Below are 24,444 nucleotides of genomic sequence, written 5' to 3'. Positions count from 1 at the left end.
AAAGGGGGGGGGTATGGCAGCGCCACTGAGGCCTATTCCAGGGATGACATTTTTTATGACTTTCCTCTGAGGGGAAACACTCCGATTTTCCAAGGTTCACATTTTCCTCAATGTACATCCATAAAATGGGCCCTCGATTCCTCGCAAACACCTCCGCCTTCTCCATAGGAATTACTGTATCTTTATGATCGAATGCATATTTTTTTTTTTCCTTTACTGAACACATTAAACTTCATAGGACAAGTAGCTTAAACCAATACACATGACAATGATGAATTTTAGAAGCTCCGACCTCCAATTTGTTTCTTTTTTACCTTGAATCTGCGTGAAACTTATGGGTAAGGGACCAGAGCATATGGATCGTTAAAGGTGCTAGATTTTATGTTCGGGGATAATTAATAAAACACTTAGCTTTTATATGTGAGAAATTAACTAAAGACATTGTCTAGGTAAGAAATTCGTTTCCCCTTTTTCCTGAAAAGTTTAGTTTTTAGGGATTTTTAGACATTTCTGTGAAAAGGGATAGTTTAAGAGTAGATAAACCAAAATGCTTTATCCTGGAGCTGAGTCACGGTATATAACATTGGAGTTAACGTCACCTTCCGGGTTTTAAAACGTATCACCAAAGATATAGTCGATTTAGGTATATAGTCAAGACTGGCATGTTGCACCTTGTTTGAATGGAACTGTGGAAGGAATTTCTGTTTGCTGACTAGAGGACCAAAGAACCTTGTACCTCTAAAAATAATCCAAGCTCCTACAGCAGCGTTTTATTTTAAAGTTATGTTGTGACTTTTCAAACTGGAGTCATATGAGGATTTTAATTTTTTCAGCTAAAGGAAAAAAAACGGCTCCTCCGATACTTTTCGTCACTCCATGTTTCAAGCGGGTTCATGCAAAAATTCTCAGTCTGTATTGATGAAAGCATAGATGGGTCCTGAAACTCTTCAAACCCCTCCCTTGAAGGGGTTTCAGATTGAAACCCTTTTGCCCTTGCTATGCCAATCTTTTTTTCTTTTTATTCTTTCTTGCCTATCGATTGGTATGTCGCACATTTTTGAATAGGAACCTCCCAGAGACTCTCAGTCTTCAGTATTGGATAACAAAGGTTGGGTAATTGCCCTTTAAACAACCTCACCTCTCCCACCTCCAAATCTATAGTGGAAGGGTAGACATATACCACCTTTTTTTTAAATCGAAAACGTGCAAGATTTTCAATTTGTATAATTTCAGGCATAAAATGGCCCATGATTCTTTGCAAATATCTCCGCCTTCGCCGTAAGAATTACTATATCTGTATGATCGAAGGCATATTTTTTTTTCTTTTTTTTTTCTACTGATCACGATAAACTTCATAGGATAATTACCTTAAACTAATACATATGACAATGATGAACTTTAGAAGCTCCGACCTCCAATTTTTTTTCCTCGAATCTGCATAAAACTTATGGGCAAAGGACCAGAGAAAATGGATTGTTCAAGGTGCTAGATTTTGTGTTTGGGGATGAATAATAAAGCATTTCGCTTTTATACGTTAGACATTAACTAAATACATTGACCGGCTGTCAGAAACGGAAATTCAAATTGATAAGAGAGCAGGGTTCCCCTATAGTAAGTGTTATTGTATAATAACAACTATGATTATTCATAGTTGTTGTAAAATAGAGAGTTTTCAGTGTATGGCCCTGTTTAGATGTAGCTTACTAGTTATAATTGTAGTTTTATAGATATAATTATAAGATATAGTTTGGATATATTTGTTGGATACAGTTTTATTAGTCATTTGAAGGGAGTATGTATTAGCTTATGTATCTTATGGTGTCAAGTATCGTTTATTTACAAATTTCACAATGTTTGGCGCATCAAACATGCAAACATGTACATATCAATATTTAGCACGACATTTGGGTAGTAACATATTGTTCTTCCCCCGAAAATCCTTCCCAGAAAGCTAAAAGTTGTGACTTAGTTTTTAAAATTTTAAATTCCCTTACACCGCATAAAGGTTAGACTAATGTGCATTTATAATAGGGGGGGGGGGGTAGTATGCCGGTCATATTGGAACACTATGAAAAACGTGGAAACATTTTATACTTAGTTTGAGGAATCACATAAAGGAAAAATCACATTCACTATTTCATACCATAGCCTTTTTTTCTTTTTTTTTTGAGGACCTGATAATTAAAATACCATAGTTTTTAATGATTAAACATATCTTCCAAATCAGACCAATATTGGGCTCTGACTATGGATCTCATTTAAGGTAATTGAAAAATTAGCTGTAGCTTACATAGTCGGATCTAGATTATGCGTAAATAGATCAGTAAGTAGCCATCAATCTACTGACTCAACCGTCAACCACATCAATCTGGTTTAACCAGGTATTTGAATAGACATCATTCGAAAGTTCTTATAGTATAATGCTAAAAGAAAAAGCCGACTCGGAGCCTCGTGCGGTTATATATGTGGGTTCATTTATCAATAAAACATACGTCAGTGGATATAGCCTGTGAGAAGCTATAGCTTGTGAAAAACTAGTATCTTGTTTAGTATGCAGAAGCCCAACCTGATTTTCCTGCCTCGTGGATGGTGCGCCTACTAGACTTTATTTATATATCCAAGCATCGGAAGTAAGTTGAAAAAAATCCAAACATCGGAAGTAAATTGAAAAAAAATCCAAACATCGGAAGTAAATTGAAAAAAAATCCAAACATCGGAAGTAAATTGAAAAAAAATCCAAACATCGGAAGTAAATTGAAAAAAAATCCAAACATCGGAAGTAAATTGAAAAAAATCCAAACATCGGAAGTAAATTGAAAAAAATCCAAACATCGGAAGTAAATTGAAAAAAAACACATCCTGCTTGTTCATTTTTTTTCACAGTTTCCTTTTAATGCTTGTTAAAGCTAATAATTTTGGTTTTTGTTGTTATTTTTCGGTTCATTAAGGTTAAAGCCGAAATTTTCGGACTTTTATTATCATTAGCCTCATATATACTTACTAAAAAATAGTAATGAAGTTTTCACGCAAACACAATGTCAGTTATCCAACAAAAAAACATATCCAACATATACTATAAAATAGTAATGGAGTCTCCACGCAAACACACTTTCAGTCGTCCAGCTAAAACAAAAAAAAAGATATCTAACACGTACTAAAAATAGTAATGAAGTCTCCGTGCAAACACACTGTCAGTCATCCAACAAAAAAAAAACATATCCAAAACATACTAAAAAATAGTAATGAAGTCTCCACGGAAACACACTATCAGTCATCTAACAAAAAAAAACATATCCAACACATACTAAAAACAGTAATGGAGTCTAGTCATCCAACAAAAAAAAAATATCCAACACATTAAAAAATAGTTATGAAGTCTCCACGCAAGCACATTGTCAATCATCCAGCAACAACAAAAACATATCCAACATACTTAAAAATAGTAATGAAGTCTCCGTGCAAATACAGTGTCAATCATCCAACAACAACAACAAAAAATATATCCAACATACTTTAAAATAGTAATGAAGTCTTCACACAAACACAATATCAGTCATCCAAAAAGAAAAACATATCCAACACATACTAAAAGATAATCATGAAATCTCCACGTAAAAAGACTGTCAGTCATACAAAAACAAAATAAAAAACATATCGAACACATACTAAAAAATAGTAATGAAATCTCCATGGTAACACACTGTCAGCCATCCAACAAAAAAAAAAAGAAAAAAAAATTCCAACACATACTATAAAACAGTAATGAAGTCTCCACGCTAACATTCTGACGGTCATCTGACAAAAAAAACATATCCAACACATACTAAAAAATAGTAATGAAATCTCCATGGTAACACACTGTCAGCCATCCAACAAAAAAAAAAGAAAAAAAATTTCCAACACATACTATAAAACAGTAATGAAGTCTCCACGCTAACATTCTGACGGTCATCTGACAAAAAAAACATATCGAACACATACTAAAAAATAGTAATGAAATCTCCATGGTAACACACTGTCAGCCGTCCAACAAAAAAAAAGAAAAAAAATTTCCAACACATACTATAAAACAGTAATGAAGTCTCCACGCTAACATTCTGACGGTCATCTGACAAAAAAAAACATATCGAACACATACTAAAAAATAGTAATGAAATCTCCATGGTAACACACTGTCAGCCATCCAACAAAAAAAAAGAAAAAAAATTTCCAACACATACTATAAAACAGTAATGAAGTCTCCACGCCAACATTCTGACGGTCATCTGACAAAAAAAACATATCGAACACATACTAAAAAATAGTAATGAAATCTCCATGGTAACACACTGTCAGCCATCCAACAAAAAAAAAAGAAAAAAAATTTCCAACACATACTATAAAACAGTAATGAAGTCTCCACGCTAACATTCTGACGGTCATCTGACAAAAAAAACATATCGAACACATACTAAAAAATAGTAATGAAATCTCCATGGTAACACACTGTCAGCCATCCAACAAAAAAAAAAGAAAAAAAATTTCCAACACATACTATAAAACAGTAATGAAGTCTCCACGCTAACATTCTGACGGTCATCTGACAAAAAAAAACATATCCAACACATACTAAAAGATAGTAATGAAGTCTCCTCACAAACACACTGCAAGTCATAAAAAAAAAAAAAAAAAAAAAAAATCCAACACATATTATAAAATAGTAATGAAGTCTCCACGCTAACATTCTGACGGTCATCTGACAAAAAAAACATATCGAACACATACTAAAAAATAGTAGTGAAATCTCCATGGTAACACACTGTCAGCCATCCAACAAAAAAAAAGAAAAAATTTCCAACACATACTATAAAACAGTAATGAAGTCTCCACGCTAACATTCTGACGGTCATCTGACAAAAAAAAACATATCGAACACATACTAAAAAATAGTAATGAAATCTCCATGGTAACACACTGTCAGCCATCCAACAAAAAAAAAGAAAAAAAAATTCCAACACATACTATAAAACAGTAACGAAGTCTCCACGCTAACATTCTGACGGTCATCTGACAAAAAAAACATATCGAACACATACTAAAAAATAGTAATGAAATCTCCATGGTAACACACTGTCAGCCATCCAACAAAAAAAAAAGAAAAAAAAATTTCCAACACATACTATAAAACAGTAATGAAGTCTCCACGCTAACATTCTGACGGTCATCTGACAAAAAAACATATCCAACACATACTAAAAGATAGTAATGAAGTCTCCTCACAAACACACTGCAAGTCATAAAAAAAAATAAAAAAAAAAAAAAATTCCAACACATATTATAAAATAGTAATGAAGTCTCCACGCTAACATTCTGACGGTCATCTGACAAAAAAAACATATCGAACACATACTAAAAAATAGTAATGAAATCTCCATGGTAACACACTGTCAGCCATCCAACAAAAAAAAAAGAAAAAAAATTTCCAACACATACTATAAAACAGTAATGAAGTCTCCACGCTAACATTCTGACGGTCATCTGACAAAAAAAAACATATCGAACACATACTAAAAAATAGTAATGAAATCTCCATGGTAACACACTGTCAGCCATCCAACAAAAAAAAAAGAAAAAAAATTTCCAACACATACTATAAAACAGTAATGAAGTCTCCACGCTAACATTCTGACGGTCATCTGACAAAAAAAACATATCGAACACATACTAAAAAATAGTAATGAAATCTCCATGGTAACACACTGTCAGCCATCCAACAAAAAAAAAGAAAAAAAATTCCAACACATACTATAAAACAGTAATGAAGTCTCCACGCTAACATTCTGACGGTCATCTGACAAAAAAAACATATCGAACACATACTAAAAATAGTAATGAAATCTCCATGGTAACACACTGCCAGCCATCCAACAAAAAAAAAGAAAAAAAATTTCCAACACATACTATAAAACAGTAATAAAGTCTCCACGCTAACATTCTGACGGTCATCTGACAAAAAAAACATATCGAACACATACTAAAAAATAGTAATGAAATCTCCATGGTAACACACTGTCAGCCATCCAACAAAAAAAAAAGAAAAAAAATTTCCAACACATACTATAAAACAGTAATGAAGTCTCCACGCTAACATTCTGACGGTCATCTGACAAAAAAAACATATCGAACACATACTAAAAAATAGTAATGAAATCTCCATGGTAACACACTGTCAGCCATCCAACAAAAAAAAAAGAAAAAAAATTTCCAACACATACTATAAAACAGTAATGAAGTCTCCACGCTAACATTCTGACGGTCATCTGACAAAAAAAACATATCGAACACATACTAAAAATAGTAATGAAATCTCCATGGTAACACACTGCCAGCCATCCAACAAAAAAAAAGAAAAAAAATTTCCAACACATACTATAAAACAGTAATAAAGTCTCCACGCTAACATTCTGACGGTCATCTGACAAAAAAAACATATCGAACACATACTAAAAAATAGTAATGAAATCTCCATGGTAACACACTCTCAGCCATCCAACAAAAAAAAAAGAAAAAAAATTTCCAACACATACTATAAAACAGTAATGAAGTCTCCACGCTAACATTCTGACGGTCATCTGACAAAAAAAAACATATCGAACACATACTAAAAAATAGTAATGAAATCTCCATGGTAACACACTGTCAGCCATCCAACAAAAAAAAAAGAAAAAAAATTTCCAACACATACTATAAAACAGTAATGAAGTCTCCACGCTAACATTCTGACGGTCATCTGACAAAAAAAACATATCGAACACATACTAAAAAATAGTAATGAAATCTCCATGGTAACACACTGTCAGCCATCCAACAAAAAAAAAAGAAAAAAAATTTCCAACACATACTATAAAACAGTAATGAAGTCTCCACGCTAACATTCTGACGGTCATCTGACAAAAAAAAACATATCGAACACATACTAAAAAATAGTAATGAAATCTCCATGGTAACACACTGTCAGCCATCCAACAAAAAAAAAAGAAAAAAAATTTCCAACACATACTATAAAACAGTAATGAAGTCTCCACGCTAACATTCTGACGGTCATCTGACAAAAAAAAACATATCGAACACATACTAAAAAATAGTAATGAAATCTCCATGGTAACACACTGTCAGCCATCCAACAAAAAAAAAAGAAAAAAAATTCCAACACATACTATAAAACAGTAATGAAGTCTCCACGCTAACATTCTGACGGTCATCTGACAAAAAAAACATATCGAACACATACTAAAAATAGTAATGAAATCTCCATGGTAACACACTGCCAGCCATCCAACAAAAAAAAAGAAAAAAAATTTCCAACACATACTATAAAACAGTAATAAAGTCTCCACGCTAACATTCTGACGGTCATCTGACAAAAAAAACATATCGAACACATACTAAAAAATAGTAATGAAATCTCCATGGTAACACACTGTCAGCCATCCAACAAAAAAAAAAGAAAAAAAATTTCCAACACATACTATAAAACAGTAATGAAGTCTCCACGCTAACATTCTGACGGTCATCTGACAAAAAAAACATATCGAACACATACTAAAAAATAGTAATGAAATCTCCATGGTAACACACTGTCAGCCATCCAACAAAAAAAAAAGAAAAAAAATTTCCAACACATACTATAAAACAGTAATGAAGTCTCCACGCTAACATTCTGACGGTCATCTGACAAAAAAAACATATCCAACACATACTAAAAGATAGTAATGAAGTCTCCTCACAAACACACTGCAAGTCATAAAAAAAAAAAAAAAAAAAAAAAAAAATCCAACACATATTATAAAATAGTAATGAAATCTCCACGCTAACATTCTGACGGTCATCTGACAAAAAAAACATATCGAACACATACTAAAAAATAGTAATGAAATCTCCATGGTAACACACTGTCAGCCATCCAACAAAAAAAAAAGAAAAAAAATTTCCAACACATACTATAAAACAGTAATGAAGTCTCCACGCTAACATTCTGACGGTCATCTGACAAAAAAAAAATATCGAACACATACTAAAAAATAGTAATGAAATCTCCATGGTAACACACTGTCAGCCATCCAACAAAAAAAAAAGAAAAAAAATTTCCAACACATACTATAAAACAGTAATGAAGTCTCCACGCTAACATTCTGACGGTCATCTGACAAAAAAAACATATCGAACACATACTAAAAAATAGTAATGAAATCTCCATGGTAACACACTGTCAGCCATCCAACAAAAAAAAAAGAAAAAAAATTTCCAACACATACTATAAAACAGTAATGAAGTCTCCACGCTAACATTCTGACGGTCATCTGACAAAAAAAACATATCCAACACATACTAAAAGATAGTAATGAAGTCTCCTCACAAACACACTGCAAGTCATAAAAAAAAAAAAAAAAAAAAAAAATTCCAACACATATTATAAAATAGTAATGAAGTCTCCACGCTAACATTCTGACGGTCATCTGACAAAAAAAACATATCCAACACATACTAAAAGATAGTAATGAAGTCTCCTCACAAACACACTGCAAGTCATAAAAAAAAAAAAAAAAAAAAAAAAAAAAATTCCAACACATATTATAAAATAGTAATGAAGTCTCCGCGCAAACATTCTGACGGTCATCCGACAAAAAAAAAATCAAGACAAAAAACATATCCAACACATACTAAAAGATAGTAATGAAGTCTCCTCGCAAACACACTATCACTCATAAAAAAAAAAAAAAAAAAAAAAAAAAAAAAAAAAAAAAAAAAAAAACTTCTTTAGTAACAACCATTAAGACTGATCTTCAAAAAAAATCATTAATGAAATGGGTAAAATTTATGGTGAATTTTAATGCCTGTACTCAGTCTAGGTTGTTACTATTTTGACAAAAAACTTGTTTTTTGTTTTTTTTTTTATCATTTAATTTCTTGTCACTCTTTCTTATAATGTATCGTAGCAAAAAATTGCTTTTTTTAAAGATGGTAGATTTCATCCTCAAATTTGCACAAAAAAGTGAAAGGGGTTGATCAAATTTAGACAAAAATTGCTGCTGGACATTGAGATTCGGTCCGAGTTGCCACCTAATAAATATAAACATGAGCAATATCAACAGACATTTTGCAATTTTGCAGGTATGACAATGTAGTTAAAACCAATCCGATGTTTGGTCATAATATGGCCCATAAGTTAACATGAAATTCATATGATGGTAAGACAGCAGACCTTATTGATTATGTTATAGTAAGCCAAAGATTGGCCGGATCAACATAAGATACTAGGATATATAGGAGTGCCTTAATTGATGTTAAAAGTAAAGATCACCATCTAATAGGGTCCAAGGTTAGATAATAATTGTTTAGATTTTTCACTGATTGTTTCAAAATTATTGAATTTTTAGTGCAGTACCGTATTTTCGTCTACCTTGCCACGGTAAGCCGTGAAAGTAAATAAGCCAAAGCGTTTTTACCAATGACAAGCTTGGCCCTCTTTAAATTGAGCAAGCTAGAAACATAACACTTTTGCATGATAACTAAGGTAATTCTCAAATATCCGATTTATTATAGCAGTTTGTGAATTCTCTGCATAATAAAAAAATTAGCAATTTAGAAAAAAGAATTGAAGGTAGTTATACATCGTAAAATATATTATCATTTTCCATCTTCAAGCATAAAAATATTTATATCCTCCATCTTAACGCTTTGGCTTATTTATCTTCCTGGGAGTTTGGTAAATTTTAGCTAATCTTTTATCGTTTCCCAATTACCCCCCCCCCCCCTCTGCGCTAACATGTGCACAAGTTACAGAACTAATTTTTGTCACTTAAAGACTTTTTGGCATCATTATAGAGAAAGGTTTGAGATGTCATATTCAAGACAGCCCAGCCTCAGACATATAAGCTGTTAGGGGGGGGGGGGTAGTATTTTCTTTTTAGATAAACTAGAGAAAAAAAAAACGAAACAAAATACTTACCAATCTCCGTTTTCCGAAGAAAAAGTACGGGGGCCACATAAAACTAAGAAAACAAGGAAAAAACTACAAGCACTCATGCAAAATCCTTAGAAAGTACTTCTTTCGAGTCTATGTACCCGCTTCAAACCCATGGCAATGTATTTCATCAAATCAAACCCTCATTTTATTTTCATTCTTTTCTGAAGAAAAATAGATGTGTAATTTTACGGTTCGCATTTTCCTCGCTCTCCGTAATTTGCCGAGGAGCACCAAAAATTCAAACTTGACGAAAGTCTCCCTGTGCTTACTCTTTCCACTTATCTTGTGCTTACTGGACTTTAAAAAGAACTGATCGTAGCATAGGCACCCTTTTTCATATTCCTTAGAACCTTTTCGGAAGGCAAGTACTCTTGTACAAGAGTAAAGAAGAGAAAACGCATAAAACGGTAAAAAAAAAACACACGGTGTAACGGTAATAAAACGGTAAAAGCATAGATGTTCTGAGCAATATAAAACATCTTATTTCTCATTGTATTAATTTAAAAAACAATTCGGAAAAAAATTTCTAAAGCAAAGTAAAGGCCATAATAACCATAAGACCAGAAGAAATATATACCTACAATAACTCAAACCCAAAACAACCAGAAACTACTATTGAAGAAAGAAAAGACTTTCGAAGGCTATGAAAAACGCATCAAATCTCAAAACATTAAACTTCAATAATTCAAATTTTTTTTGGTAGGACATTATACAACCTTAATTCGATGAGAAAATCTTCATGAATTAGAGTCCAAATATGTCTAATACTAAATTTGATGTTTGATATGGTTATAAGAACAGGTGTAAAGGTATTTTTGAGCTTTTATTGTTCTCATTGGAACAATGCGGACAAACGTATTTCCTAATATCTGGTGGAAACAAAAACGACCTCAAACTGGAGGTAAGGCCAAACAAATTCGGCAAATTTGCATTGACAAATTCGTTTTTTTTTTTAGAAAAATGTAGGCGTTGCAGCTTTTTAATTTACCGAATGAGCACAGGTCTAGATCCTTTTGTGATAAAAAAAAAACAAATCCTAGCATTACACACGTAAGTGGAATTTAGAACCAAAGATGGGATTTCTTCGAAAGATTCTCTGTGACGATTGTACTTCTTATTGAAGAGTACGTGTAACCTACAAGAGTGGGAACTGGCGCTCCATATAACAAAAAATATCAACATCATCTGACGTTTGGCGACACTTGGCTTTCTTTCCAGAGTAGTAATAAAAATAATTAGTTTGATTGGTAAAATTAGGGTAATAACAAGTGCCTGATCTCAGTTCTTGACAGAAAAACAATATACAGAGATTGAAAAACTGTCACCAAACGCTAGATGGCATTGGTAGTTTTATTGTTCTCATTGTCTTATACTTAATTTGATGTTTGATATGGTTATAAGAACAGGTGTAAAGGTATTTTTGAGCTTTTACTGTTCTCATTGGACTATACAAAGTCAATGTTTCAGCCCAGCAAGGTGTTGGACGGTAAGCAAATATTCTTTGAAATTCCGGGTTCGGGTCTTGTGGTTCATCCTTGAGTTTAACAGGAAAAGCTTGCAGCTCGAGTGGCTATTATTGAGTTTTGCCGTTATATATTGTGCCGTACAAACTTAAGGTTACAGCCTTTTATGGTACTACGGTAGCAATATTTCCCTAAATGAGGTTCACTTCAGTTCCATGATCAGTACCCCAGTTTTCATTATTACACTAATATGACTGCATGGTTTGAGAAAGCCCAGTTATCATGACCAAATTCACGTACATTTGACGTTAGCGCCATCTTCGTTCTGACATGTATGACTTTTTGGACGCAAATAAGCCAACAGATGGTATTAAAAGCTCAAACTTTTGTGATGAACTTGGAAGATTCTAGTTACATATAGCACATTTATTTTATATCAGTTATTAACAAAAAACTTTAACAAAACCATATCCTCTTCAAATGCTGCAGTACAGGATATGGTACAGGGTGACGATATCCTATTATATGGAGGAGGGATAATCATACATATCGACAAAAAAAAAGTTAATTTCCTTCAATCTTAGAGGAATTTGAATTACAAATTGTGACATCCCCATTTCTTTCCTAAGTGGAATTCCTATAGTGACGCAGTGGGATCAATCTGCTTCGTAATAGGGGACTGGGAGAGTAGAACATATCATAGTTATTCCCATTTCGTTCCCAAGTGGAATTCCTAAAGTGGCGCAGTGGGGTCAATCTCTGCTTCGTAATAGGGGACTGAGAGAGTAGAACATGTTATGGTTATTCCCATTTCGTTCCTAAGTGGAATTCCTATAGTGGCGCAGTGGGGTCAATCTCTGCTTCGTAATAGGGGACTGGGAGAGTAGAACATGTCATGGTTATGCCCATTTCGTTCCTAAGTGCAATTCTTATAGTGGCGCAGTGGGATCAATCTCTGCTTCGTAATAGGGGACTGGGAGAGTGGAACATGTCATGGTTAACAAAAACGTGAAAAGCCAAATATACTGAATTAAGTTATTATAAGTTGTGATAAATTAAGTTCATTAATTTTATTTGATTATTTAATCTAACTCAAAAATGTGAGCAAATATAATATATCGTAGATATCACATTTCTTACGCGAAAACCAGAGGAAACTCAGGGAATTTTATAGCTATTTAATTATTTATATATTTATAGTTAGTTAATATTGATTATAATACTTAATTAAGTAATTATAAATGTTTTGTGAAGTTGAAAACCATTGAAAATGGAAAAGGATATGGAGGAGCAGTTGAGTAGCCTCTAGATAGTGTCTAGAAACTCGTATGAAGTCAAAAATAGCTATGAAGAATGCCATAGTCTGATTTTTCCAAAAGTAAAAGGTACTTTAAAAATCAGGAAAAAAAAAACGGCGAAAGATAGAAAGAAGATACGTAATAGGGGACTGGGAGAGTGGAACATGTCATGGTTAACAAAAACGTGAAAAGCCAAATATACTGAATTAAGTTATTATAAGTTGTGATAAATTAAGTTCATTAATTTTATTTGATTATTTAATCTAACTCAAAAATGTGAGCAAATATAATATATCGTAGATATTTCTTTTTTCTCTTTGGATTCCCTTTTCGTGTTATTAGGTTTTTTATCTGTTAACCAGAAGGATTATAATCTTTCATACTCGAATGGCTAAAAAAAAGGAAAAAAAGAATAGCATTTTAGTTTTTATCAAGATTATTTTGGTAATAGAAGCAAATAAAAAAAAACAATTTTGTTACATCTAAAAGGTATTGATGATGCAAGCATCAGAAGAAAATTCAGAAGATTACGCATTAGAAAGTAAAACAGTTCAAAATAGGGATGATACCTTTTTATTGACAGTGAATAGATATAAAATTATTTAACTGGGTATTTCGAACACATATACAGTGTTCATCATCAGCTGACATTAGTGTTCATTTACTGAAAACAGTGTTCATTTACTGCTTATGATGAACACTGTATATGTGTTCGAAATATCCAGTTAAATAATTTTATATCTATTCACTGTCAATAAAAAGGTATCATCCCTATTTTGAACTGTTTTACTTTTGTCATGAAAAGGCAGTGTGGTCTTCGAAGTTATCTACGTTAAGCATTAGTGTAATAGAAATAATAGAATAAGCATTAGGATAAAAGAATAAATAGAGTAATGGCATTAGTGTAATACATTAAAGTTATAGAATAGAGTAATAAGAATAAGCATCAAAAGAAATTCCTGTTAAAAGCCGAAAGGAGTTTATTTTACTATAAAGTTTTTCCTTATGTCATTCATTTCTTTAATATTCTCGTTTACATTCCTATTAATATGTGCGTATTCTCTGTCAGTCTTATGGTTGCGTTGGCCAACAATAGAGGGTTCAAACATTGGAGGATTTCTAGTGTCTCTAACTTTCGTGAAGCATAAAATTATTTATTATATATATATAATAGAGTTTGAAGAGTAACTTTTCATATTTTGAGGACATAATCAAAACTAATTACACAAAAGGACACTTGTCTCTTATATTCTCTTTAACCCCAAAAGACATGGCTTTCAAGGTTCAATACCGACTTTGGTTTTCCAAGAAATAGAAACTGGGACATTGAGATGAACTAACTTAATTCAAAGCATCGAACAAAGAAGCAGATTAAAACAATTAATAAATAGAAATGAAACACTGTTTATACCAAAAGTAATATAATACTAAAAGTAAAAATTTACTAAAAGTAATAACATCAGAGTCTACAGTGCTGTTCTTCAGAAAAAAGGCATTTAATTTGGATTCGGCAATGACCATGATTACTATTGATAATGAACATGATAATAATAATTCTGATTTTTGTTGTTTGTTTGTAGCTTTCCGTGAATTTACACCTTTAGTAAAGATTAGCTTGGTTAGTTATAGGGTTTTATTTGTCTTTGTGCTTCGCCAGACATTTTTAACATTTTTTGGTTTTCGTAGAACCGAATTGCATCGCTTCAAACGGATTTGCAGACAAGTGAAGAAGTTCAAAGAGATTTTGTGAAGTTATCTCAGACCTTACAAATGCAGCTTGAAAATTTGAGGCTATCTGAAAAAGAAGTTAGGTGGCAACACGAAGATGATGCCGTTGACTGTCCAACGTGTAACACCGGATTTTCTATGATGAAAAAAAAGGTGAGATTCAGACAGTTTTGCCACTTGTATAGTCAAACAGTTCACGGACTATAGTAAGGAAGGACCCGGCTTTGCCTTGCTTTAGAAAATAGGGGGAAACACCCCCTAAACGTCATAGAATCTTAACTAAAATCACACCATCTAATTCAGCGTATCAGAGAACCCTACTATAGAAGTTTCAAGCTCCTATCTACAAAAATGTAAATCTTTCCATGGAGGAATTTGTCATGAGGGAAGAGAATTTCCATGAATGGGCCACAAAGATTTTCTAGCATTATTAAAAAAAACGAGAAAATAAATAAAAATAAAGTTTTTTTCATCTGGAAGTAAGGAGAAGCATTAAAACCTAAAAAGAACAGAAATTACTGCGTATACAAGGGGGTTCGTCTCCTCCACAATACCTCGCTCTTTACGCCAAATTATTTTTAGAAATTTCAACTATTTATTCTAAAGCCTTTGTGATTCAGAGGCCATTCTTAAAGAATTGGGACAAAATTCAAACTTTAGCGTAAAGAGTGAGGTATTGACGAGGGGGCGAACTCCCTCATATACGTAATAAAAATATACAAATATAGAAGTTTGTTACGTAAGTTAATTCGTAAAATACGTATATTTATTACGAATAAAAACATCCGTAAAAAAATAAAAAGTTCCTGTTGCCTTTTTAAGAAACCAAAAATTGGAGGGCAACTAGGCCTCGTACCTCACCCCTTTTTTTTATTAAAATCGTCCGATCAAAACTTTGAGAAAGCCATTTAGAAAAAAAAACATTAATGTGCACATTTCGTTTTGATTATTGATGTGCGGTGAGACAAAATCAAAACATGCATTGATTCTAAAACGTTCGGAAATTAAATGGAAAAAAAAAGTTTTTCTTAACTGCAAGGATGGAGCGACATTAAAACTGAAAACGAACAGAAATTATTCCGTATATGAAAGGGGCTGTCTCCTCCTCAACGCCTTGCTCTTTACGCTAAAATTTTTTATTGTTTTAAAAGTTGAGCTGTGTGAAAGAGTCAAACTTTGGCGTAAAGAGCGGGTCGTTGAGGAGGTGACAACAAGCAATAAAACAAAATAAAACTGGAATTGTGGTGTCATGATTAGTCCTAATCGTTTCTTATTGATGACCATAACCCAAGGAAGTAAATATATCTTAAAAGTAATGATAATAATTGATAAATCTAATTGATAAATAAATGATAATATCTTAAGAGTAATGATAATAATGATAAAGAGTAATGATAGTTATGACAGTAAAGAGTCATAATGATAATAACTGCACCTTCAAAATTTATACAAAAAGACTATTTACAAAAAAACATGAATTGAAGAAAGATGAATTCCTAATATCTATTTGAACAAATAAAAATATTCAAAATAGCATTTCTTTCTTAATAAAAGACAAATATAAAAACACTTAAAAAAAGGATTAAAAACGAGTTTTCGAAACATTGCGAATACCTGGCGAACAACAACAAAAACTTATTACGTCCAATCTTTAAATAAAAAAAAAAAAAAAAAAAAAAAAAAAAAAAAAAAAAAAAAAAAAAAAAAAAAAAAAAAAAAAAAAAAAAAAAAAAAAATGGAAACTCAGCCCTCAAAATTGTAATTATTTTGAAATTTCGGGTCGCTATTTTGCGAATGCAATATACTTATATTAAGTGTTATATATTAAGCAATAGCAATTATATATATATATATATATATATATATATATATATATATATATATATATATATATATATATATATATATATATATATATATATATATATATATATATATATATATATATATATGCAATACATTAAGTGTTATATTTATATTCTTTTTTCTTAGTACCGTGGAATCCTCCCTCAGTTGGTCCAATTGTCTCCTTCTCTGCTGTTATAAAATGGCTATATTTCCTTGGTTTTCTGTTCTTGGAGAATATCAGCGTTTTCCAAGCGATCCCTTCTAAGGACAAACCAGTCCCTTGAAAGATAAAAATTTTGACTTTAAATTCATTTTTGATGCTTCAATTATTCTTTTTGGGTTGTACAAAAATAAAACATCAAAAACATATACAATATTTATTTTAGAACTTTTTATTATTAGGAATAAGAACGTATCCATTATCTTTTTTCGGGGGGTGGATGGCTTATAAAAAAAACTTTACAAAATGTTTTAAAAATTTGTTTATATTGATTCTTGTTTTACGAGTCAGATAAACTTTTTAAGGGGGGGGTTCAAATCCCTACCCTCCCCCCCTCGCCTCTAAATACGGCCTTGATTAGGGCATCACATTTGTAATTGTAATTTCATATTAGTTACTTGTTTATAATATGTTTTTTTTTTGTTGGAAATTATCCTTACATTAACCAAATTTTGTCAATGGTCATTGATTTCTTTCCAGCTGCTATAGAGTTCCCTTACAAATAACATTCTCCTCCCTTGATTGGTCCCATAGTCCCCTTGAAAAATAGAGAGATGCTGACCGAAAAATGTCTTGGTTTAGTGATGTACAATTGCTATATTTCATTGGTTTTCTGCTTTTAGGGAATGTTTTCATTGTATCCGGTGATCCTCAATCTGTCCTTCACAATACACTTATTAAGAGTTTTAATTTGGCTTTTTCATACTTTCAGCATCGATGCAGGCACTGTGGGCATATTTTCTGTGGCGATTGTCTGAAGTATACCGTCTACAGTGGCCCAAATCGGCGATCTGCAAAAGTTTGTAATGTGTGTTATTACCTTTTGGTGCCGGATAGTACCCCCTTTTTTGGTCAAAATTAAGGTTCAGTCTCAGTGAGTTTCAGCGTCAAAAGGATTGCTTATCTGACTAGTCTTATGTTCCCCAGATGTATTCTGTAATCGCCAAAACCTATTGTGGTGATCTTGTACACATCTCGTTGGTGATATTTTTGGCAAGGTTTCTTGTATGGGTGGCAGGGGTGGTAATTGGGGTAGGAAGGATATTGTCCTCCCCTTTTGAAAAATATCCTTTTCTTCTATCTTCATTAAAATCGTTGCTGACAGCACAAAATATATTTTGCGCTTTAAAGATATATTTTTTAAAATGTAAGGTTTGTGGGGGGGGGGGGCATTGATTTTTCAACTTTTAAAAATAGAATAAGAGAAAAAATTGCTTTTTTTAGAATCTAGGTGGGCACTTTCCCCCGTCCCCCAATTGGTACGCCCCCTAATTTTGACATTACTTTTTTCCCTAAGAAGTTAGTGGATAAACAGTCTTTTTACGCTGACACATGCTACCTACTCGCGTTGATTTTTACTGATTGTGATTTGTTGTAAATTAAATTTTGCGTTTTTTTTTTTTATTGTTTTGATCTCTGATGTCGTTGTTTTAAAATTATTTACTAAATTTAAGTTTATAAACTTTGCTTCGGCTATTACCATTTCAGTATTGACGTTCGATATGTTGGCCTTAATAAGCCATTTCAGTAGTGTCAACAAAAACTGTACAAGTCAAATTTTCGTCAAAAGGCCGAATTTTCTGTTAAAAAGTATATTGACAACTCCAGCTTGTTAACAACTGATTGATTGCTGACCGGTTTGTTGACAACTGGCAACTAATAAATTGACAACTCTGGATTGTCGATGTGTTGGCCTTCATAAGCCATTTCAGTAGCGTCAAACAGAAACTGTACAAGTCAAATTTTCGTCAAAAGGCCGAATTTTCTGTTAAAAAGTAAATTGACAACTTCGGCTTGTTAACAACTGATTGATTGCTGACCGGTTTGTTGACAACTGGCAACTGATAAATTGACAACTCTGGATTGTCGATGTGTTGGCCTTCATAAGCCATTTCAGTAGCGTCAAACAAAAACTGTACAAGTCAAATTTTCGTCAAAAGGCTGAATTTTCTGTTAAAAAGTAAATTGACAACTCCAGCTTGTTAACAACTGATTGATTGCTGACCGGTTTGTTGACAACTGGCAACTAATAAATTGACAACTCTGGATTGTCGATGTGTTGGCCTTCATAAGCCATTTCAGTAGCGTCAAACAAAAACTGTACAAGTCAAATTTTCGTCAAAAGGCCGAATTTTCTGTTAAAAAGTAAATTGACAACTCCGGCTTGTTAACAACTGATTGATTGCTGACCGGTTTGTTGACAACTGGCAACTAATAAATTGACAACTCTGGATTGTCGATGTGTTGGCCTTCATAAGCCATTTCAGTAGCGTCAAAGAAAAACTGTACAAGTCAAATTTTCGTCAAAAGGCCGAATTTTCTGTTAAAAAGTAAATTGACAACTCCAGCTTGTTAACAACTGATTGATTGCTGATCGGTTTGTTGACAACTGGCAACTAATAAATTGACAACTCTGGATTGTCGATGTGTTGGCCTTCATAAGCCATTTCAGTAGCGTCAAACAAAAACTGTACAAGTCAAATTTTCGTCAAAAGGCTGAATTTTCTGTTAAAAAGTAAATTGACAACTCCAGCTTGTTCACAACTGATTGATTGCTGACCGGTTTGTTGACAACTGGCAACTAATAAATTGACAACTCTGGATTGTCGATGTGTTGGCCTTCATAAGCCATTTCAGTAGCGTCAAACAAAAACTGTACAAGTCAAATTTTCGTCAAAAGGCTGAATTTTCTGTTAAAAAGTAAATTGACAACTGCGGCTTGTTAACAACTGATTGATTGCTGTCCGGTTTGTTGACAACTGGCAACTAATAAATTGACAACTCTGGATTGTCGATGTGTTGGCCTTCATAAGCCATTTCAGTAGCGTCAAAGAAAAACTGTACAAGTCAAATTTTCGTCAAAAGGCCGAATTTTCTGTTAAAAAGTAAATTGACAACTCCGGCTTGTTAACAACTGATTGATTGCTGACCGGTTTGTTGACAATTGGCAACTGATAAATTGACAACTCTGGATTGTCGACGTGCTGGCCTTCATAAGCCATTTCAGTAGCGTCAAAGAAAAACTGTACAAGTCAAATTTTCGTCAAAAGGCCGAATTTTCTGTTAAAAAGTAAATTGACAACTCCGGCTTGTTAACAACTGATTGATTGCTGACCGGTTTGTTGACAACTGGCAACTGGTAAATTAATAACTCTGGATTGTCGATGTGTTGGCCTTCATAAGCCATTTCAGTAACGTCAAACAAAAATTGTACAAGTCAAATTTTCGTCAAAAGGCCGAATTTTCTGTTAAAAAGTAAATTGACAACTTCGGCTTGTTAACAACTGATTGATTGCTGACCGGTTTGTTGACAACTGGCAACTGATAAATTGACAACTCTGGATTGTCGATGTGTTGGCCTTCATAAGCCATTTCAGTAACGTCAAACAAAAACTTTACAAGTCAAATTTTCGTCAAAAGGCCGAATTTTCTGTTAAAAAGTAAATTGACAACTCCGGCTTGTTAACAGCTGATTGATTGCTGACCGGTTTGTTGACAACTGGCATCTGATAAATTGACAACTCTGGATTGTCGATGTTTTGGCCTTCATAAGCCATTTCAGTAGCGTCAAACAAAAGCTGTACAAGTCAAATTTTTGTCAAAAGGCCGAATTTTCTGTTAAAAAGTAAATTGACAACTCCGGTTTTGATCGAAAAAATATACCAAGGGCTTTGGAGACTTAGGAGGACCTTGTTATTTAAGAATGGTTGTTTTTATTTGCTATTTAGAAAAAATTTCTTCTTGTATCCTAGGAACCATTATAATTGACGGATTTATTATACGCAATGGGATGCAGCCTTGGGCGAAGAGGAGGTTTAGCTTATAAGAGTGGGAATCGTCGCTAGGGTCGATAAAAAAAAATAATAAAAAAACAATCTAGCATTTGGCGACACTTGACATTATTCTCAGTGTTATTATTAGAATAATTAATTTATTTTATTAGTGCAATAGGTAAAATTGGGGTAGTAATAATTGTCTGATCTCTGTTCCTGACAGAAAAACGATTATAAAACTTGAAAAATTCCAAGTGTCGCCAGACGCTAGATGGCATTAATAGTTTTTTATCGACACTAGTGCCATTTTCCACTCTTATAAGTTACCTATTTTCTTTGGCCTTGGGTATAAGCATAAGATTTATAACTATTTGAAAAGTTTCCTACTTGTTACGATACGAATCATAATGTTCATCGACATCTGTGTATACAATATCTATAAATATGGCCCTAGAAATAAAACTGTATCATATATTATGAAATAGGAAATTATGCAGGAGAAGGGCCCCGGGTCCCCCTGAAATCATCTGTTTTTAATTTCTTGGCATTTCTTATTCAAGTTATCAAATAACTTACTTCTGGCATTTACCCCCCACCCCACCCGACGTATGTGCCTGTTCTGAAATATTGGTCAAAATGAAAGGATTCAAGTGTTCCTACTATATACAGTGTCTCTCAATAATGCCTTAGATGACGTTTTTCATGAATATTTAATTTGAAAACGTCTACAGAGTGGGGTTTTCGAGCATATAAGAGACATTTTAGGAAATGGTGGATAACACACGGGGCTAATCCATCAAGGAACACTAAGTGTAATCCAAACGTTTCTCTTTAAAGAAACTCCCTTAGAGAAATTTAATCAGAGTGATCTCCGTGATCTAGCGATTTTTATAATCCCTTCCGTATCGTCTTAAAATGACCACATGGTTCACCCCAATTCTGTAAAAGGGGTCCAGCCCCCTTGGCCATCTGTTGAGCTTGCTCTTGACTTTACAAATGGACTAATATTAACATGAGACAGAAGTGAGTTCAAATATCGAAAAAAATTGACTGTAGCTACCGATTAATTTCTTCCTTATTTTATCTTCTTATTTTCTTTTTTATTTCATCTGTATCTTTTATGACGTGCGTGGACGTCAATTGACGTAAATTTTCGTTAATATTTAGTTTGGGTAGATTTTTGGAGCACCCAAATTTCTTTTGGGGATATTGTGGGAAACACCCAAAATTCATGGATATTAGAAGCACTGATTATATTCTTTATCGGTAAAAGACTTTTAAGGTCCAATCGCAATCCCAATAATGCAGCCCCAATCCTTCAATGTTGTCATTTATGCCTTTCGACACTAAATAAATCAGGTTATTGATCAGAATAATTACATTTTAGGACACGGAAGTTATTTCGTCTTAAAAAGACTACCCTAGAAATTATTCAGACGCACTTTTTTCGGTTTCAAATTTACTTTGGCTTTCAGTTAGAAAAGGGACTCCAATCTCTATGACTTCGCCTTGTTAACTATGACATTTTCGATTTCAAACTGTGAATTATGACGGTATCTTTTGTAGCACGAGAATCCTGACTTTGCTCATCGATACTTATTGATATGTCCATAATTAAAGTCGCTACAGATCTGATTTTGGCAGTTTTTGTGTGTATACTACTGACTTGAAGTGTGATGTAAAGTGATAAGCCCGGTTAGGTCTTCTGGTTGTATCCTCTGGGAGAAAAGTTATCGATTGCATTAAAACCTATTTATTTGGTATTATAGTTTGTATAAATTACTGAATCAATGATATTCATGTTTTAAATGCCTTTTCTCTGTTTTTCTTCAAAACTATTCCAAGATTTCTCAATTGAGAAATTTTTTTTTTACCTTAATTGAAATAATTCAATTTTTAACTTACCCTTACCTTAAGTAGATCCTCTTAATTTGTCTTTGTGAGAGACTTTTTTATATTAAGTTTAACCAAATAGTAGTTACCATTCCCTAATCAGCTTTAAAAGGCAATTTTTTTCACAAAAGATATTTTTTTTTTTTGCAAAATGTGATTTTGATCTTTCAGCTATAACGGGATTGTGGTTAAATCTTTGCTAGGATAAAGTAGCAGTTGCAACCATGATTTCTCTCCTTGCACCTATTGGCTTTGTACTGGTGCATGTCCTCTTGTGCAGTTATGCGTTCTTAGTAGTAGTAGTAATGTATCCTATACAGGGCGATGTTCTTCATCTCGTACGCTTTTATCTTTATTTGGTAAAAAATTAAATACATAATTCTAAAAATTAAATTTCGACTGAAAAAGGCATTGTTTCGTTTTAAGGACCAGAAATTAGATGGACCCTTCTTTTGCCTCAATCGGAACACTTTTTCAAATAAATTAGTTGCAATGCAGTTGAAGACCGGAAGTAGCCAGCGTGGTACAATTGTGGCATATTGATGGTTTTTATTATATTTTCATTTGGTGGTAATTTAATCGAATCATTTATCCATGTAAACTTTTTCGTTCATTATGTTTATCCCCGATATTTTTCTTGATCATTTCTAGCTTAATAATTTAGTATAGAATGATTTCCATTTTGTTTTTAAGAATTGTACCTAATGACTAAAGAAAAGTGTGAGAGTTAATAAATATACATTTTTTTAGTTTTATTGGAGAATGCTAACGTAAAACTTCTATTTGATAACATACCACTGAAATATTTGTAGTTTTTATTATATTGTGTATGAAGTCGATAAAATTAGTTGTAGGCCTACCTAGATAGAATGGGAAACGTATAAGATTTTGATCCTCGGCGATCTAACATAAGAAGATAGGAATTAAAACTACTGGTGTCATCTATATTGTAGCGTCTGGCGACTTTGGATGTTTAACAAGATCAAAATGCAATGCATTAGGATTAAAGCTGAAATTTTTCCGTAAACGATAATTAATCAGATTTTTTCCATTTTCAAGAAATGTTAAAGGTCAGAATCCAATCTGTACAAGGTAGGGCTTGGAAAATCCTGCTAGGTTAAGCAGATTAGTTGGGTTTAAGATGGCAAGCCGGTCGAAAATATTAAATAATCATATCAAACATACAGATGACGGATACTGATTTAGATGAATAAATAAATCTTAAAACGATTAAAAATTAAATTGAACATTCAAGTCCAACTTAAAACTAACGGAAATTACTACAAACAGGAGTTTGGTTACTTCTACCCCTAACCGTAAAATCTCTAAAGCCTTTTGCATTATTTGCGCTTTATTGAAAACTCTACGCATTTTAAACAGTATGCTATAGTTTTTCAAAACAATCCCGCTCTCTTTTAAAAACCTAAAGGGATTCTGTATTTTTTACACATTTTATATTTTATATATAATTCTATATTTTATAAATATTTCCACTTTTCATTACGCTCTGTTGAGCTCTAAAGTACCTGAAAAGACAGGCATGTAGCAGTTCGGTTTAAACAAAGTCGCCAAACGCTAGATGGCGTTAGTGATTTTTGTTTACTTTAGTGCCAGTTTCCACTCTTACAAGTATCCCATTTTCTTTGGACCTATCTTATCATCTTAGTTACCTTTTTTTCTTTTGCTGAAGTTCTTTATTTCCAGTATACAATTCTTGTTAGTTGCATTTCGTTGTTATATCTGAATAAAATTAGGATGTTTAATTATTTTTAAGATTCTCGAAATCTAGGAAAATCCTGAAGCTATATTAAGCAAGTTCTTTAGAAGCTACTGTGATTAGTTTTGACAGCAACTTGGTAATTTTACTGCTGCTACCCAGTTCATTGCAGCACCGAGCCACCTGAGAGCAACCCAAGAGCGCACTTCTCCACCCCAAGACGTTGAAACCTTCACTTTTCTTCCTCCCTTGAAGTTTCTATTTCCTATATGTCTTTGTTCTATTCGACGGCCTGCTTTTCGTTTTGGCCTAGGTAGGATTAAGTTACTTATGTTTCATAAGCACTAAAAGTAACCATAATTAGAAACAGCATTTATCAATTTAACTGCATAAATCTTCAATATATAAATAAATTGAATTCTGTCCAGAATCTAAATACCATAGTTTGATTTATAAAGAACCTCTTAGCCTGTATTTTTTTGTTCTAGCCTTTACTTT

The 24,444-nt window shown here is 32.9% G+C and overlaps 1 protein-coding gene across 1 annotated transcript in view; it reads left to right on the top strand.

Annotated features, from left to right (window-relative positions):
• The window catches only part of LOC136033601 (rab GTPase-binding effector protein 1-like), a 119,329-nt gene extending 95,334 nt beyond the window's left edge, over positions 1-23,995 (top strand). The window contains exons 14-15 of the mRNA XM_065714381.1: positions 14,454-14,648; positions 17,276-23,995. Of these exons, the coding sequence (XP_065570453.1) occupies positions 14,454-14,648; positions 17,276-17,425 (345 nt within the window). The 3' untranslated portion in view covers positions 17,426-23,995. The remainder of the gene's footprint in view (positions 1-14,453; positions 14,649-17,275) is intronic.
• The last annotated feature ends 449 nt before the right edge of the window (positions 23,996-24,444 follow it).

This window comes from Artemia franciscana, chromosome 12 (genome assembly GCF_032884065.1).
Source record: "Artemia franciscana chromosome 12, ASM3288406v1, whole genome shotgun sequence".
NCBI lineage: Eukaryota > Metazoa > Arthropoda > Branchiopoda > Anostraca > Artemiidae > Artemia > Artemia franciscana.
Note: the sequence above shows the minus strand (reverse complement) of the source record. Positions and strands in the feature narration are given on the sequence as shown.